This window comes from Piliocolobus tephrosceles, chromosome 9 (genome assembly GCF_002776525.5).
Source record: "Piliocolobus tephrosceles isolate RC106 chromosome 9, ASM277652v3, whole genome shotgun sequence".
Classification (NCBI taxonomy): Eukaryota; Metazoa; Chordata; class Mammalia; order Primates; family Cercopithecidae; genus Piliocolobus; species Piliocolobus tephrosceles.
This window is the reverse complement of record NC_045442.1, coordinates 44635726-44654902: the sequence shown is the minus strand read 5'-3', so window position 1 is coordinate 44654902 and position 19177 is coordinate 44635726. Positions and strand designations below refer to the sequence as shown.

At 37.2% G+C, this 19177-nt stretch overlaps 1 protein-coding gene across 5 annotated transcripts in view; it reads left to right on the top strand.

Annotated features, from left to right (window-relative positions):
• FAS (Fas cell surface death receptor) overlaps positions 1-19177 on the top strand; it is a 26701-nt gene extending 7524 nt beyond the window's left edge. For 3 of the 5 annotated variants that reach the window (XM_026454831.2, XM_023225188.2, XM_023225186.1), the window contains exons 2-9: positions 6586-6751; positions 11073-11210; positions 12264-12372; positions 13933-13994; positions 14148-14210; positions 15405-15478; positions 16738-16759; positions 17512-19177. In XM_026454831.2, the coding sequence (XP_026310616.1) occupies positions 6586-6751; positions 11073-11210; positions 12264-12372; positions 13933-13994; positions 14148-14210; positions 15405-15478; positions 16738-16759; positions 17512-17843 (966 nt within the window). In that variant the 3' untranslated portion in view covers positions 17844-19177. Of the gene's footprint in view, positions 1-6585; positions 6752-11072; positions 11211-12263; positions 12373-13932; positions 13995-14132; positions 14211-15404; positions 15479-16737; positions 16760-17511 lie in introns of all 5 variants that reach the window. The other 2 variants (XM_023225187.2, XM_023225185.1) reach the window with 1 other exon arrangement.

Below are 19177 nucleotides of genomic sequence, written 5' to 3'. Positions count from 1 at the left end.
AAGAGTAGATTTTAAGTGTTCTCCTCACACACAAGAATAGAAAATGAATAAGTATGTGAAGGAATGCCCAATGTTAATTAGCTCAATTTAGCTAATTATCTTCCAAAATATGTACACAATTCAAGACATCATGTTATATACTATAAATATATACAATTTTTTATTTGTCAAATAAAAAACAATACAAAAAAACCCGGGCCTATACTGCCCACAGGCAGTCTTATTAGCCTGCAGATAAAGTGTGTATGTATATATGCACACATGCATTTGTTTATTTTTAGTGTTAGTCACCACCATCTAAGTGTTGGGGGATTTTGCTTTCATTTGAAAAGTGGAGGATCTGGGCTCCCATACCACATGGCCCCTGTTCCCCGGGGGCTCAGCAATGGTTGCTCCTTGGGACCAGGCAGAGCTGGTCCCAAGCCCCTCTGTAGTCTCTTATCCCAGGTTGCTTTATTCTTGTATGACCCAGGTGGCCCCTCTGGGCTTGTAAGGACTCTGGAGCTGTATTTTAGGGCTCTATAGCCCTCACATTACCCATTTCCTCTACCAAAGGTCATTTCTTTTCTCTTCAGGTTTATTTTTGGAAGGGTCATTATTTCTTCATGAGAAGTCAAATTCTGATTTGCAAGTGCTGAACACAGATGCCTTTAGTCTGTAAAGCTCTTATATTCTCACATGTAAATGTAGTAACCTGCTAACCTCAGATTTTGCTTCCTCTAACCTAGTTGCCCTGCAACTGTGATGAGCATCAAATTCACCAAGGGCACTTCCCCATTCTCAGACATCCTGATTCCTTAGGTCTGTGTGGGGGCCTTAATAAATAATGCATCACTACAGGATTCTGATGTCTGTCGGGGTCTTGAGAACTATTTTTCTAACTCTAGCACTAAACTCAAAATGTAATTTCAGATGGAATTTCCTAGGCTCATTTGTTTTGTTTTATTTATGGCTTGGCCAGTCATGGATCTAATCAGTAACTTGCAACTGTTGCTTCAACTACCTCTGTCCTGGACTTTCCAGAGATTCGCTTTAAGAAAGAAAGAGGACATCCCTGGGATAAGATGACCATGTATATTTTTATGTACACATGTTAAAAAACATATAAACAAATGGGATCTTTGCTTATCTCTTTCATATAGAAAAATTTATTTTACTTCTATTTCAGGTTTTCAATAATGTAGTAGGACAAGATGGCATCACTATATCCCTATTAGAGATGCATTATCTTATTGGAAATGTTAAACTATTCAATAATAAACTATTCATCTTTTAGAATTCCTTTTTCCTCAAGTGTTGATAAGTACCTGAAAGTCTACAAGCAGACAAGAAGAATTAGTCAGTGGAACTTCATTTCTTGCTCCGTTTTTGTCCTCAGCTGTAGAGGGTGGTGAGATTTCAACCCAGCCTAGCAGGACCAATAAGTCTGGAAAGAAGTAGCTCCAGTTCATATTGGCACCTGCTAATTCTAGTTCCGAAGATCATGAGAAATCTCTTGCGTATTTAGCTCAGTGATCATCCAAGATGGGAAATTCTTGGGCTCAGCTGTGAGGGATCCCAAGTTTATATGTACCACTAATGTCTCACAAATCAAGAATCCAAGAGAATCAAGAGACTGTAGTTCATTCCTTATATTAAATTCTTAGGACTGCCGACTGGGTCGGCAGTTTTGGGGGCTAGAAGCCTGATATCAAGGTGCCAGCTGGACTGGTTCCTTCTGAGGACCACGAAGGCAGGATCTGTTCCAGGCTTGTAAATCGCCTTCTTTTCCATGTGTCTTCACATTATCTTCCTCTGTTTGTATGTGTGTCCAAATTTCCTCGTCTTCTTCTTCTTCTTCTTCAAATTTAGAAGTGTATACTGTTTAATCTACAAGGTTTATACAGCTTTAGCTAAAAATAAAAAAAAAAAAAAGCAAAACAAAAACAGTGAAGCCAAGACACTCTTCCAAAGTCTGGACCCTTCCAGCCTTCCAAATACAAGAGCTCTGGAAGTTGTATATACCAAATTTCCTCTTCTTAAAAGGTCACCAGTCACATTGGATTAAGGCTCACCCGATTAACACCATTTTAACTTAATCACCTCTGTAAAGACCATATCTCCTGATACTGTCACATTCGGAGGCTCAGGAAGTTAGGGTATCGATATCAATATGTGAATTTGGGAGTGGGGGGAGGACACGATTTAGCCCATGACAGTCCTGAATCTCCTTTGCTAGATGCATGACTGTGGGCCAGTCACTTCACCAGTTGGGACACTGCCATCTCTCTCAGAAAAGGGGTTTGAGCTAGGTCATCTATAAAGTCCTTTCTGCTCTAAATTGTAAATATGAGACACCAACTTTTAGTTTAATTGTTTAAAATTTTAGAAGTTAACTGGATGTTTTGCTGGTGTCAACACCCCCCTTTAAAAAAAAAAATTCGGCCGGGCATGGTGCATCATGCCTGTAATTCTAGCACTTTGGGATGCCGAGGCAGGCAGATCATGAGGTCAAGAGATCGAGACCATCTGGCCAACATGGTGAAACCCCATCTCTACTAAAAATACAAAAATTAACTGGGTGTGGTGGCGAGCATCTGTAGTCCCAGCTGCTCGGGAGTCTGAGGCAGGAGAATCACTTGAACCCAGGAGGCGGAGGTTGCAGTGAGCTAAGATCATGCCACTGCATTCCAGCCTGGCAACAGAGTGAGACTCCATCTCAAAAAAAAAAAAAAAAATTCTCACTTTCTGTTTCTACTGTTCTCTCAAGTACCCCTCTGCCTTCTGTTACTTCTTTGCTGCATTCTGAGAGGATTGGGGTGGGGAGCACTCTTTCCTGTAGAACCCCATAACCCATCTATTTTCATCAATCTATTTGAAATTCAAAGCCAGGGGTTAAAATGTCCATTTTCAATTTGAGATGTCTAACTTTCAGATAAATCTGTTAACATGCATTTCTAAGTGTCTTTTAAGCTAAGCATTTTATTTTATTAAGCTTGTATAGAAGGGTAACCATTATACTCATATAATAAAGTGCACTGTCAAAAATACTCAGTTCAAATATAAAATAATATTCATAATATTTTACGACAGACCTCCTAGAACTTATGTGTGTCTTTCTCCCCAGGGTAGTCTCTATGGGTGCCTAAACAATACTGCATTATTAGATTTTTTTCAGTTTATAAGCCACACAAGAAAGTTAGCCCATGTCATCTCTAGAAGTATAAAAAGAGACAGTGTTCTGAGAAATATATCTGTTTATTCCTAGTTCAGTAACAGCACAATGAGATGCTAAATTATGAGGCACTTTTTGTTTATCTTATTGTCTCATTGGCAACCAGCAGCTCCTGTTGCATTTTTGACATGGGGATCTATCAGGGTGTGGTTATTAAAGTACATTTCCATGGTAAGTATTCTTTAAGAAAAAATAAACCAAGATTTCATCAGAGGCAGAAATTACTGCAAACTGTAGTTACCAGTTTCTGGTGATCTGTATAACTGAGCTTTCGATTTCAAAAATTAAAAAGTTCTCTTTAGTGTAACATATTTTTGGGTCCAATAATTTTACTTCAAAAATAAAAGAGAATTTTCTTTACCATCAAACAACGTTGCTATAATGAGGGGTGATATATTTAGTCCTAGTGGACCAAAGAGAAATAAAACGGCTTTGATTATGCTGGTTTAAGAAAATATATCCGATTAAACAAAGGTTAATATTTATAATGTTTGATTTAGTAAAATTATAAAACTACCAAAGAAAGCTAGAAGGGCAAAAGAACCCAAAATTTATATAAAGAATTAAATGTTAATAATTCAAAGGTTTAGAAATTTTTTCCACCTTTCGAATACTAAGTTGCTGTTATAGATTTACTACCATTATTACCCAGATTTTCCATTTTACTAAAAAATAATAACACAGGTGATTATGATAAATCAGTATAGATCTTTAGGCTCAACACAACCCTGCTACCTTTTAAATTTTTTTATTATACAACAAACACATATGCGTTATCAAGAAAAGATGAGTTAAGCAAAATGAAAAAAAAATAGTCTTAGCACCTAGAAATAAGCACCATTAAAATTTCTGTGTGTTAAAAGATAATATACTGCTGAAACTTTTTTTTTCTTGAAATGTCCTTCTTTTCTTTCGTTTTTCAATTTCTTAATCCCTAACCTTCTAGTGTTGAATTTTCTGGACCACTGTTATACCCCCTCATCAAGAGGGCATTTTTTTCTGCAGTAGGTGAGCACAATGGTCATATTGAAGAAATTATCTTGTGGGGCTTGGCCTAGAGGTAAATTCCTCTTGGCTGGGTGTGATGGCTCATGTCTGTAATCCCAGCACTTTGGGAAGCTAAGGCGTGAGGATCTTCTGAGGTCAGCAGTTTGAGAGCAGCCTAGCCAACATGGTGAAATGCCATCTATACTAAAAATACAAAAAATTAGCCATCATAGTGGCACCTTCCTGTAATCCCACCTACTCCGGAGGCTGAGGCAGGAGAATCACTTGAATGCTGGAGGCAGAGGTTGCAGTGAGCCGAGATCTAGATTGTGCCACTGCACTCCAGCCTGGGTGACAGAACAAGACTCCATCTAAAAAAAAAAAAAAAAAAACCCACAAAAACAAAACAAAACAAACAAACAAAAAACACTAAAGTAAAACCCTCTTCACGGTGATGACTATAAAGCTTGCTTTTGCCTCTCTGTCACAACAAACTGTTTGCAGTCTGATGCTGTGCTCAAAATTGAGAATTCTCACTGACTGTTCCAGGCATCTGTCTACTCATTCTTGCCATGCTGAGGGCTGTCATTTCTCACCGCTGAATGCTTTTTTTTTTTTTTTTTTTTTTTTTTTGCTGCTCTTTAAAAGTCTTTTCCTGTTTGCTTTGAACTTCAGTAAAAACAGGGGGTAAGAAGGTAATATACTTTTATTTTGTTTTTGAGGTTTTTTTTTCTTCTTCTTTTGGTTCCTTTTCAAATTCATTTGCCAAACTGACACTGGAATAAGCCTGAATGGGGGTCTATATTTCTTCCAGTAGTTAGGTTAATTCAGTCACTGAGCTGTTGCTCTATTTGTAACAGCCACGCTAGATCCGGGGCTGACCATTCCTGAGAAAGTGTGGAGATCCCTTTAGACTGGCGTGGTGCTGGGGCAGGGCGTCAGTCATTATCTTCTGTGTCTGCTAATTCTTGCATCATTTCTTCTACTCTGTAACCTGGTTGGCTATGAAAAGTAATTCTTCCTCACTGATGCTGCAGGCAATGGGTGAATATCCAGTTGTTCTCTCAGTTGCTTGTCATGGGATACAAAGAACAAATTTCATGTGTCCCTGTTTCTGAGAGGTTCAAAGGGAATGCACAGATTCTAGCATAGGATGACTTCCAGCTTCTAACTATTTGTCTTTGCATTCCATTTCCTCACCCCTGCCAGAGGTTACAATCATGGTCACCGCTGTTCTGAGAAATTCAGTGCCGAAACTGGAGGGAGGGAAATGCAAACTCAGCTTCTTCCCAAGCTTCTGGGCGGGGCTGGCAAGTTTTGCCTTCCCTGCCAGGAAGAGCCCTGGCTTTAGGGGTCTTGCTACAGTTTTCCCAGACTGGAGGTCTTCAGGCTGACTTCTGGTTCTTAGCAAATTCCTGCCAAACACCTCCCCTTTCCCCAGTATCCATTTGTTTTGAAGGTTCTTTGCAGGCTGCTTGCCAATAATTGTCTATAAACAAATGGAGTTGTTTGCATGCCTAGGTGGAGTAAAATATTTAGGAAACTATTCTACAAATATGAAACAGCCCAAATTTGGGCCAGAAGTCCTGGCTCTGAGTCTCGTTAGCCACTCTTAACTGAATTTTTGGACAAATCATTTCTCGCACTCTGTGTAGTCTGTCACCTGAGTACTTGGCGATTTAAACCAGGAGTTGTGCCCCCCCCAATAATACTGTCTCCTAAATATTGTGTGAAATTAGTATATCAAGGAGGGCAGGGCACTATACCCATGGGGGCCTCGCTCTCTCTCTCTCTGTCTTTCTTGGATATTCATCTTTGGTGGCAGACGTGGGATTCAAACCACAGTTGTTTTGAACTTTCTCTTTCTTCCTCCACTATGCTCCCCCTCACTGAAACTTTAATAATAAAAATAGCACACTTATTGGGCATGTATTTGTTATGTGCCAAGTTCTGTGCTAATAGCTTTAAGTGCATTATTCCACTTATTTTCACAACAAACCTATGCAGAAGAGGTTATTTCAACTTATAGATAAAGAAACTGAGACTTGGAGAATGTAACTGATTTTACCCACAAACACAGAGCAATAAGTGGGAGGCCCTGTTCACCTTAGAACACCTGGTTTCTATCATCCATGGTGCTGTTTCTAGTGTGGTTTGAAGAACCTGAGGTCTGAACTGCTATACAGGTGACCTGCTGTTTTCTCGGAGAGAAATCTGAAAGACAACAGAGCCCTCACATTGGCTTTGCCTGTGCACAGCAGATACCGCCAATTTTGGGTGGGTTACACTTGTTTACCATGTTACTTACTTCAGAAATCAATAAAACTTGTTTACCATGTTACTTCAGAAATCAATAAAATTCTCTTCATGCTTTTATTTTACAGGTTCTTACCTCTGTTGCTACATTATTGTACAAATGTGTTAATGCCCAAGTGACTGATATCAGCTCCAAGGGATTTGAATTGAGGAAGATCGTTACTACAATTGAGACTCAGAACTTGGAAGGCCTGCATCACGAGGGCCAATTCTGCCGTAACCCCTGTCCTCCAGGTATATTACACAAAACATCCAGAGATTACAGTGAAAGTCACAGTTAGGAGTAGCACATAGTAATCATGGCTATAATAATTTTACAGCTTTTGGTTCTCCTGTATTATATAGCATAACTGAGAGAAAAACAACTATGAAATTATTTTCCAAAGATGAGTTTTATTTATATTTAGCACGCTTATTTGATGTGGTTATGGATAAATTTAATTTACAAGTGACATGCAACTCTGAAATGAGAAGGTTGGTCTATTTGGCTCCATTTTTTTCTTAAGCGAAAATGACTCATTCGTGAATATGAAAGTTTATCATGCCAAAACTGATTAGCATCTATCATAACAATAGTGGAACTCTGAAAGCAAGAGACTTCTACTCTTAAGGGATATGTCTCAGCACTTCCCTTCAATCAGAAGGTCTCTAAGAAAGCTGTCCTGGCACTGAAGCCTGCAAAATATATTTGCATTTTGCAGCTGAATAACTAGATGAATAAGAAAAGCAACAGGCAGAAACCAACAGCTTTTTTTTTTTAAATCAATACTTTGAATGGCAAACTAATTTCAGATGAGAAATCCTTCAAACACTGGTAAATTAAAAGCTAAGCAAAATGCAATTGTGCAAACGTTTCTTCAACTTTGAGTAGAGTCGGAAAAAGGAAAATAGCACATGGGTTCATGTGATAGATTAATAGAACAAAAAAAGGACTGTAGTATGTTTCATGGTTGGCCTCCCAGGCTTCCAGCACTCAAGCTGCAAAACATGATGGGTCCTGTTTGTGAAAAGATTCTACCAGTCTCCCTATGCTTCCTGTCCAGATTTTAATAACCCTTATGGAAAAATCGCCTCTGTAACCCAACCCGTTTTACTTAAATCCATTTACACTTACATCTTCTCCAACACAAATAAAGAATGGCTTCCTGGCTTTATTATGACTTGCTAAGCACAATCAATTTGCCCTACGAATTGAAATCTTTTTTCATAATTTTAAAACCTAAAATGCAAATTAAAATGAACAAAATATGCTTTGCACATCAAACTGTCAAGGATTTTTGTCTATTGCTTTTTTGGTTTTGCTTTGTTCTATTTTCATTTAAGAAGTGAAGTAAATTGTTATAAACTTTTAAGAAAGACATTTGGATATATGCATCAAAAATTTAAAAATGTTTATACTCGCTAAGATAGCAATTAAATTTTAAGAAAATACCTTGAGAAAGTAATCAAAACTAAAGGAAAATATTGTACACATGATATTTCATTATCAATATGATGTGGGATTCCTTAGGTAAATTTTGGAATATTTAAAGACTGAAGTAGTATGTATCAAACAAAGTCATGTTTTCTGATACATTTCTAACATAATCCTCAATTATATAAATCTTCTTAAGTGATTCCCAACTGATCTGGCTGGATTAACTGATTCTCCCTGATTCCTCTATAAAATATCCTGGATGGCATCCAACCATGTTAAATACTCTTCCCACTTCAATTCCCTCTTGTTGAATTTTAGGCTTATCAATATTTAAGTTGCTTCCAAATCTGTTTACACTCATTGGTGTTGTGATATTCGTATGTAATTTGATTGAATATTGTATAAATTAATGAAATACAAATACAGAGAAAAGACAGATTTTATTTCTATGAAAATAAGGTTCAGTGCTTTGGAGAATTTAGTAAAGATGAGCTGCTAAAATGTTGTTGATGAATTTTGTGAGGGAAAAATAAAAGTTAAGTGGTAGGAAAAATCACAAAAATCTCTAAAGCCATTCATACAGATTATTGGTATCTTTATGTTTTCATTTCATCAAAAAGGAAGGAGGGAGGGAGGAGAATAAAAGAAACAAAGAAAGGAAGAGAAAAACAGACCACCAGGAAATTATAGGTGATGCGTTATGGATGTGACTTAAGTAAGAAAGAACCTGGGATTCTAATAACTTCTATATCACAAAATTGTCAAATGATTATAAAGTTATATTTTATAAATTAAAATAAAATTTTTATAGTATTTTTAAATTATTTCCTATGTAAATTGACATTTTTGATTAAATGATCAAAGAAGTCCTCCCTACATCATTATATTCAATAAGAAGCATTCTGTGGTATACTGCCTACATATTTCATATACACACGTTATACATATATATACACACATACCTGTTATGTGTATGCTCATGTATATACATGTATGTATGTATTTATATGCATAGGAATGCAACAAAATAACAGACAGTATCTCAAGATTGTTGATATATAGTCTTTTGTTTGTTTGTTTTTTTGAGATGGAGTCTCACTCTGTAGTCCAGGCTGAAGTGCAGTGGCATGATCTCGGCTCACTACAACCTCTGCCTTCTGGGTTCAAGCAATTCTGCAGCCTCAGCCTCCCAAGTAGCTGGGACTACAGGAACACACCACGACGCCAGGCTAATTTTCTGTATTTTTAATAGAGACGGGTTTTTGCCATGTTGGTCAGTCTGGTCTCAAACTCCTGACCTCAGGTGATCTGCCTGCCTTGGCCTCCCAACCTGCTGGGATTACAGGCATGAGCCACTGTGCCCGGCCTGATACATAAGTTCTTATTATACTTTCCTGCCTTTTCCAACATTTCTGTAATAAGCATATGTACCATTATACTAAAAAAAAGTATTTTAAAATCTGATTTTCAATAAAGCAACTACTTATTTTCTTATTTTAATAAATTTTGTTTTCATACTTTGGCGGAACCAAAGAACCTGTGGTTTATTGTATTTCCATTATACCAAGGATGTTGTGCTAGGCACATTCTACAAGATAATTTATTAAAGAGATCAATTCATTCAGAGACCAGTAAAATACCATTAGCAAAAAATAAAATTATACTTGGACTTGGGCTGTGTTTTCTTTAAATATTGCTACAATGTTATATAGCCCTATGCACTATTTTTGAATTTTGTTCTGGGAATCTCCAGTTTGTCTTTTTTCTATTGACAGACTATTGTCTTTACTTACTAAAATAGCATATATATTTACATGTCATAATTTGCTCATGTCGTAAATATTTTGTTTTATCAAAAAATAAAAAAGAATATATGAAGTGATTAAGGAATTCATGTTCCTAGGAAACACAGCAGAAATTAATTTTGCTGTATAGGTGAGCAGAGCAGATTAAACTGCTTATTTTTGTAAAACTAGTTATACCATTAACAATTAGAGTCACTAGTAATGTTTTTCTCAGACACTTCTCTTGGTATTTTCTGTCACTTTCTTCTTCATTCTCTATTCCCTTACCTTCATCTAGCTTTCTTTTTCTAGCACTTTTTAGCACTTGATATCAATATATTTATTTGTGTATTGTCTACCTCCATCCTGAGAAGGTGAAGTCTTTGGTGATGAAGGCTTTATCTTATTTCCTGCATAATATCAAACTTCTAAAAAGTTCCTAGCACTCAGTAGGCATTTAATAAACACTTATCAGATAAATGAATTTTTTAAGAGAACACATTGCATGGTGCTTACTAATAGCAATACAGTGACTCACTTTATTTTTAAAGTAAATTAATGCAAATGTGTATATTATTTAAAATTGTTTGTTTTAAGATAACAAGGCTGATAGATAATAAATTTTGGTATAAATATGTTAATGCTTATCAAAACTCATCAGTACGTACCCTGTCTTTTGACGAAAAAGTAATAATAGAAAGGGGAGAACAAAGAACTGTCGTGCTCACTAGGCAGACCGAGTGCAGTTCTGACAGCAATGCAAGAGAAATATTACTATCTCTGTCATACGCAGGATGAAATTTAGGCTTGGCGAAAACAACACTGTTAAAGATTTTATAGCTCTTCAAGATTTGACCAAGGCCTTTAAAACTTCAAATGTTCTTTTCCTTATTACACTATTTCTTATCAGGGTTTGTGGACTTTGGAAAATTAAATGAAAAGTCAGAGCAATGTGAGTCAGTTTGATAACCTCAGTGGCCAGTAACAGCTATCCCCACTCTGAATATATACCCACCAACCTCTCCCCTTTCTCCAAGGAAGTTGGTTGTTGGCAAAGGCATTTCGTGTAGTGCACTTTGTCATTCTAACCTTCCTTTGTTTTGTATGCTCCTGTTGCTAATCATCTTATTTCTATGGGCTTCAGTCACTCCTTTAGCTTTTGTCTTGGGAGACTTCCTGGCTCTTGACATGACTTTTACAATAATCTTCTCCCCCATTGTATTTATATATCATTAGCCTACCCCGCTCCCCGTGTGTTTTAGAAGAGTTTTATTGTCTATCATCCCTGCATACTTCCCACCCTGTTACCTGCCCGTGTCCTGTTCATACACTTGCTCCTTTTTCCCTTGGGCAGGCGAAAGGAAAGCTAGGGACTGCACAGTCAATGGGGATGAACCAGACTGCGTGCCCTGCCAAGAAGGGAAGGAGTACACAGACAAAGACCATTTTTCTTCCAAATGCAGAAGATGTAGATTGTGTGACGAAGGACATGGTAAGAGTCTTAAAAAGCAATTGAAAGAGATCAATCTTGGAATTGCATGTAGAACCATTTATAAGACAATTTGAAATTGGGGCCTACTGTGGTGCTATGTTGACACATAGGAAAGGAAAGGACAGGTGGCTAGGGTACCGCAGGACCAGGTACCGAGCTAATTACTGGTCTAGACCTTTATGAGTAAGTCTAGGCAATTCTTCCAGATATAGGAGAATGACTAAATATGAGCCCTAGGAACAGGCTTCATCAGCTCAAATCAAAACCTCAGAAATTATTTTGTTTCTGGCCTTGACTTATGCTTGTATAATAGTGCTTGTTCATGACCAGAAAAAGCTCAGAAGCCTGCAGATACAAGGACACAGAAATCCAACAGTTGGGTAGGAATGCTCCCCATTTCTTTGGAGATTTAGTTGTTCTGATAATTCCAGCTGGGGACCTGAATTTTCATGGATATCCCAATGTATTCTAAGGGCCCAGATTAAAATATAGTACAAGTATTTCTAGTTTTGTTTGACATGGAGAAACCCCTGGACATAAAGCTTTTCCCCTGCCTATTCAGCCTATAAAGCAGTGTTTCTCATCCCTGGCAGTGCATTAGAATTGCTTTGGGAGCTACTAAAAATGTTTCATGTTTAGGTCCCACCTCAAGGCAATTACATCAGAGTCTCTGAGTGAGGGCCTTGATATTGGCTTGATTGAGTAAATCTAGGGTAGAGCCTAACATTCTACATTTTTAACAAGCTCCCAGGTGATGCTGATGCTGCCAGTCCCCAAGTCACCCATTGAGTGTTAAGGCTAGAGACTAGAGGAACAGGGGAGACATCTAAGCAATGGCGAGGTTTGTCTTGGTTTGTCTGCTAAACGATTGCTGGCCATTTCAACCTGGGGTTTCCTCTTCTGTGTTTAAACACCAGCTGTATTACTGGTGTCATGTTGTGACTGTTGATATAAGCAGTGGATCTCAAAAATCCATCCAGCTCCTGCCCACCATTTTCATAGTCCACTTTTAATTAGCCGCTATAACTAATAGTTTCCAAACTGATTTTCTAGGCTTAGAAGTGGAAATAAACTGCACCCGGACCCAGAATACCAAGTGCAGATGTAAACCAAACTTTTTTTGTAACTCTGCTGTATGTGAACACTGTGACCCTTGCACCAAGTAAGTTGTAGTCTTTCTCTGATTAAACCACTAGATATAACATGAGAGTTATCATTTTCCTAGGGAAGTAACACTGACTGAGAGTTAAGAATTAGAGTTCTAGTCTTGCTTTGCCACCAAGCAACTAGATGACTGTTTGCTCATTTAAACATTAGTGAACACTTCCTGTGTAGGTGACACTTTGCTGGCCACTTAAGCTAAAGATGTGAGCCAGACACATGCCTGGCATCAAGCTATCAGTCCAGAAGATTATGAAATATTTGGAACTACTATTATTGTAGTCAAGAAAAGCAATGGCTATTGTGTTTCAACAGCATGAGAATAGCATCAGAAGAGACTTATGTTCCAGGTGTTACAAATTATACAGGAAAACTTTTCAGCTCTGCCTGAGGAGATGGAGGTGAAGACATGAATGTGTCTCATGGCTTGAGTCTTGAAGAAAGAAAAGAAAGAGCATTAACAGGTGCACATGGAAGGAATGCACATTATAGGCAGGGGAACAGCAGCTGCAAAGAGACAAAGGAAGCGCAGGAAAACAGAGTACATGGCTGGAGTGTAGGAAAGACTAAGAAGGGGTCAGGGCTGAATCATGAAGGGCCTTGTCTTTCAGGCTAAAGAAGTTGGTTTTGACCCAAAATTAGAGAACCTGGCTTGTAATTCATCTTGGGAAGCTAATAAGCTTAAGAATTAAGGACATGATGCTTTATGTTTTATTTGCTAGCAAAATTTTATGTACAGTTGTCCCAGGCTCTCCCCTGGCCCCAAGTCTGAGAATGCCCCTATGATGACAGGCTAGGTAGGCACTGGGGAAGCAACTGACTTAGTAAAATAATAACAGTAATAGTAGTTCCAAATATTTCATAATCTTGATTTAATTTTCTTCTCATCATAACCTTTTGAAATAGATAATATTACTTCCATGTTATTGATGAGATAATAGGCTCATGACAGTCTGACTTCCCAAGCTCACCTAGTCAGGTAACGGGCAGAGGCTGTGAACCTAGACAACCTGACTGTGAATGTCTGTCTGTCTGAAAGAAATCACATATGAACCTCTTGAGTCTCCTCAAGAGGTTCACCACCTGATCACCACCATATGCTAAAAGTAGCAGCCTCTAAGGGCCAGCTGAGTACCCTCCCTGAGCCGCATCATGGGCATGGCTATCACCTGGCCATTTTCTCGGCTATGGGAATTTTTTGGAATTACTATTGGCAGTTTAAGAGCTAGTTTAAGCTGTAGGATTTACTTGTTCAGTTTATTACCAGGTTTAAGTTTATTTTTGTGTCTACTTCATCTCTCTTGTGTGTCACTATTTTCCTATCTTCCTTTAACTCTTGAAATCTTAAAACAGAGTCATTCCTTATGATATTTTTCATCCAGCCATCCAAATTATATCAACTTGTGTCTGCTTTAGATACTAATCTAGAAATATTTGAGGGAATATGTTTGCCAGAGATGCAAAGATGAATAAAATGGCCCCTAATTTATAACATGCCATTGAAAATGATCAAGGAATCATTCTGCCAGGCTTTTGAATTTCCCCTGTATTTTTTGTCTAGGTGTAAACATGGAATCATCGAGGAATGCACACTCACCAGCAACACCAAGTGCAAAGAGGAAGGTAATTATTTTTTTGACGGTTATATTCTCCTTTCCCTCATCCCCATGGAAAGATGTGAAGAAAAACCAATCACTCTTGATTATTTGAGAGTCCTTTGTTTAATCTTAAAGATTGCTTATTTTCATATAAAATGTCCAGTGTTCCAACCTACAGATTCCAGATCTAATTTGCTGTGGTTGTGTCTTCTTCTTCTCCTAATTCCACCAATTGTTTATGGTAAGTTCTTGCTTTGTTCAAACTGCAGATTGAAATAACTTGGGAAGTAGTTCACAAAGATTTGCCTTATTCTTACCTATAAAAATCTACCAGTTTGGTAGATTTATATATTGTTAACTTCTTGCCTCCGAATGCAGCCTTGAGAGCTGATAGATAAGAACAAATGAAATTATCCCTCAGCTAGTTTCTGAGCAACGGTTTTGGGGGCATTGAGTGGTATTCTAATCCTTCCTATGAACAAGGGTTCTCTGCAGCAGTGGAGTTGGCCAAAAATCAGAAGTAATTCTTCACTATTCATTGAGATCTCCCTATGCAAAAAGAGAACACAAGAAGCAAAGGCATTCCCAAGAAACACATTGCAGGGAACGGTTAAAAAACTTGTACTTCTCTGCCTCCTCTTCCTTGGCCTAATGGCTTGTTTTTAATTATTTCTCCTCCTTAACTTAAAATACTATGGGAACACATGTTATACAAAGGTGACTCAGTAGAGTCAGTAGAAAAGCCAAAATTAGGTATAATCATAATTAGTCTAGAAAAATCTCTTTAAGTCATTCATCAACTACAGGGTCACACCAACTTTTGGTAACTTAGAAATATCCAATTTTCCCTTCTCTGTCGGAACAATTCTCTGTTTCTTCAGTTCAGTTGAAGAAGAAAGTTTGCCTTGGCATTAGCAGTTGTTTAGCTGAAAATACATTTGGGATATTTAAACACTGTAATTGTGCTCAGAGACATACAGATTCTTCTATCTCACATTGATGTTAATGCACTGCATACACCTATTGAGTATGTATACTTGAGTTATTTGTGTGCATATTTCAATTTCTGGGCATCCATAGCAAGTTGATGTTGACTTGCTTGTCCTGCAGCTTCTGTGTCCTGCCATAGTCTTGCCGTCCACATCTTTGCTGGACAGGGAGTGGTGCTTGCCATATAAGTCAAAAACCATCTCCATGCTAGGCCAGTTTGTGGTAATTAGATGACTAATTAAGATATGTCCTTTCACTAGAACACTTGACTTAGTGGTACGGAAGTTTCAAAATCAGCTGCCTCCTGTGGTGTTTGGCCACTTTTAAGTTTCAATGAATTTCTCCTTTTCCCTTCTTATACTTCTCTTAGTATGAAAGTATGTTCTCTCACATGCATTCCACAAGGCTGAGACCTGAGTTTGATAAAATGTCTTTGTTCTTTCAGTGGTGAGAAAGAAAGCATGCAGGAAGCACAGAAAGGAAAACCAAGGTCCTCATGAATCTACAACCTTGAATCCTGTAGGTATTGAAATAGGTATCAGCTTTCCTTGAAAAAAAAAAAATAGAGAAATTAATTAGTGATTTGGCTTTTTGTTACTTCCTTTTACTTTTTTGTTTCTTGTTTGTTTGTTTCATTTTGTTTGAGATGGAGTCTTGCTCCATAGCCCAGGCTGGAGTGCAGTGGTGCAATCATGGCTCACTGCAGCCTCAAACTCCTGGGCTCAAGTGAACCTGCTGCCTCACCTGGGACCCTGGGACTACAGGCATGCACCACCATGCCAGGTTAATTTTTTTTTTTATTTTTTATAGAGACAGGGTTCACTTTGTTGCCCAGGCTGGTCTCAAACTTTTGGCCTCAAGCAATCCTTCTGCCTCAGCCTCCCAAAGTGCTGGGATTACAGGTGTGAGCCATCACATCTGGCCTGTTACTTTCTTTATTTAAACATTGCTTGTGTTTGTGTGTGCATAGGTTAAAGAGGCCTCACAGATGAATTATGATATGGTACCCAATTTAAAAGTAGGCTTCTACACAGAAACCGTAAGAATCAACAAAGGAGGGAATTGAGAGTGTGCTGAAAATGAGCTGAAAAAAGAACATGGCCAACCTCCATGTTCCGTGTTGTTGTTATCCCTGCAGAGAAACAGCCTTTACCAGGCATGGGTTCAGTATCCAAGCCTGAGCAAAGAGATTGCTCTTGAAGTTTGTCATAAAGGCTTCACTTTCTCTGGTTGCTGGTTAACCTTATGTCTCACCATATCTTTTCCCAACATGGTATCAGTACATTTCAGATAGCAAGAAATACACGGAGAAAAGAAACCAGTTGCGCTTAATGGGATTATTTTATTTGGGGCCAGGGCTCAGTGGGAGTTAGGATTCTTTAAATTAATATGGTAAAAAAAAAATTTCAATTTGAGCCATTTTCTGGTATTAAAAATAAGAATAGTTACAGGGAAGAAAATTTTAGAGTGGTTATATTTATTGTTTGATAAGTCTACATGAAAAGTAACCTCAACCTATTTTATGAATTCTTTAGGTTTCTTGCCTTTAAAAACTGAGACAATATTGCTTAGTTTCTGGCAAGGCTGGAACCTTTCAGAATACAAATTGAATGGTAAAAGTATGCTTCTTAATCACTTAATCTAGCTTCCTAATTTTATACATCAAGCAACTGATTGTACTTCTTTCCGAATTAAGGAAAAATTAGAAGTTTACGTTTAGAATATGCTAAAGATATATTTTTATTTGTCTTTCTCTGCTTCCATTTTTTGCTTTCTAGGAAACAGCAATAAATTTATCTGGTAAGGCTTTTATTGTTTTATTTCATAGAGATGGCTTCCTTTAGAGTAATAGGCCAATTTCAGAGTAAAATAATGTTGCTACTTTCAGTGACATATTGCGGGATCTTGTTATTTCTCATACAATTCTACCTGCTCAGCATAAAGCATTTATCAGGCAATTTGTTTAAGTTTATAATGAATACTCATAGATAAAAATAATCAAGTAACAATAGGACACAATAGTCTGAGGCTTAAGAAACTTCTCCTACATAATCAGCTAGATGTATTACAGAACTCCTGCCTAAACGGATCTAGAGGTTAAAGTGCCCTGTAGACTCAGGTATTATCAGTGTACCCAACTCTGTAAGAACATACATGATTCCATTCAGTTGTTCTTTGATCTGTGATTGAGGGATAAGATGATCATAAACTCTTTGCTTATACTTTTAGATTTGTGGGCCATTGATCATTGGATCCATGAGAGATGTTATAGATGATCTTTTCCAATCCTCTTATTTTATAAATGAGAAAAAAAAAGACACAGAAATGTTATATATTGTGCCCAGGTTATTTAACAAATTACTGGTTAAGTGGCAGGATTTGGAGTTAGAACTCAAGATTGCCTTGTTTCTGTATTCCCCCAGTTAGCTCTTCACAGATCTTTAAGACTTAGCTATATTCTGAAGTACTATAAAAAGAGAAATAAACATGGTTTTCAGTAATGGGAATTTAATTTAGAAAAACAAATTTTTAGACTATTTTCTAATTTTCAGATGTTGACTTGAGTAAATATATCACCACTATCGCTGGAGCCATGACACTAAGTCAAGTTAGAGACTTTGTTCGAAAGAATGGTGTCAATGAAGCCAAAATAGATGAGATCAAGAATGACAATGTCCAAGACACAGCAGAACAAAAAGTTCAACTGCTTCGTAATTGGTATCAACTTCATGGAAAGAAAGATGCATGTGACACATTGATTAAAGGTCTAAAAACAGCTGATCTTTATACTCTTGCAGAGCAAATTCACACTGTCATCGTCAATGACATTACTAGTGACACAGAAAATTCGAACTTCGGAAATGAAGTCCAAAACTTGGTCTAGAGCAAAAAACAACAAATTCAGTTCTGAGTATATGCAATTAGTGTCTGAAAAGATTCTTAATAGCTGGCTGTAAATACTGCTTGTTTCTTACTGGGTACATTTTATCCTTTATTAGCTCTGAAGAGCCAACATATTTATAGATTTTTAATATCTCATGATTCTTCCTCCAAGGATGTTTAAAATCTAGTTGGGAAGACAAATGTCATCAAGAGTAAATGCAGTGGCATGCTAAGTACCCAAATAGGAGTGTATGCAGGGGACGAAAGATTAAGATTATCTTCTGGTATCTAACATATGATTCTGTAGTATGAATGTAATCAGTATATATTAGTACAAATGTCTATCCACAGGCTAACCCCATTCCATGAATCAACAGAAGAAGCTATGACCTTCTGTTGAAATGTCAGTTACTGAACAGGCCACTTTGCCTCTAAATTACCTCTGATTATTCTAGAGATTTTACTGTATTTCTAAACTTTGTTTACAACTCTGAGAGGATCATATTTATGTAAAGTGTATGTATTCGAATGAAGAATTTAAATAAGGCTCTACCTCAAAGAATTTTGCACAGATTAATCGTATCATAGTATACAATATTTCAATTGTGAATTCACATAGAAAACATTAAGTTATAATGTTTTACTATTATATATGTGTATGCATTTTACCGGCTCAAAACCACCTACTTCTTTCTCAGGTGTCAAAAGCATTTTGAGCAGCAGAGTATTGCTAGAGCTTTGCCACTTCTCCATTTTCTCCTTGGTGCTCATCTTAATGGGCCAATGTACCCCCAAACATGGAAGTATCATCAAAAAATTACTTAATCCACCAAAAGGCAAGACTGCCCTTAGAAATTCTAGCCTGGTTTGGAGATACTAACTGCTCTCAGAGAAAGTAGCTTTTGTGACATGTCATGAACCCATGTCTGCAATCAAAGATGATAAGGTAGATTCTTATTTTTCCCCCACTCCCCAAAATGTTCAATAATGTCCCATGTAAAACTTGCTACAAATGGCAGCTTATACATAGCAATGGTAAAATCGTTATCTGGATTTAGGAATTGCTCTTGTCATGCCTTGTAGGTTCTTAGATTTAAAAGCCTTCTCATTGCTGCTATCCTACATGTAAATACTTTTGAAAGTTTGTATTAAATGTGAATTTTAAGAAATAATATTTATATTTCTATAAATGTAAACTGTGAAGAGAGTTAAAAACTGAAGCAGATACCTGGAACCACCTAAAGAACTTCCATTTATAGAGGATTTTTTTTGCCCCTTGTGTTTGGAATTATAAAATATAGGTAAAAATGCCTAATTATAGTAATGTTTTTGGTA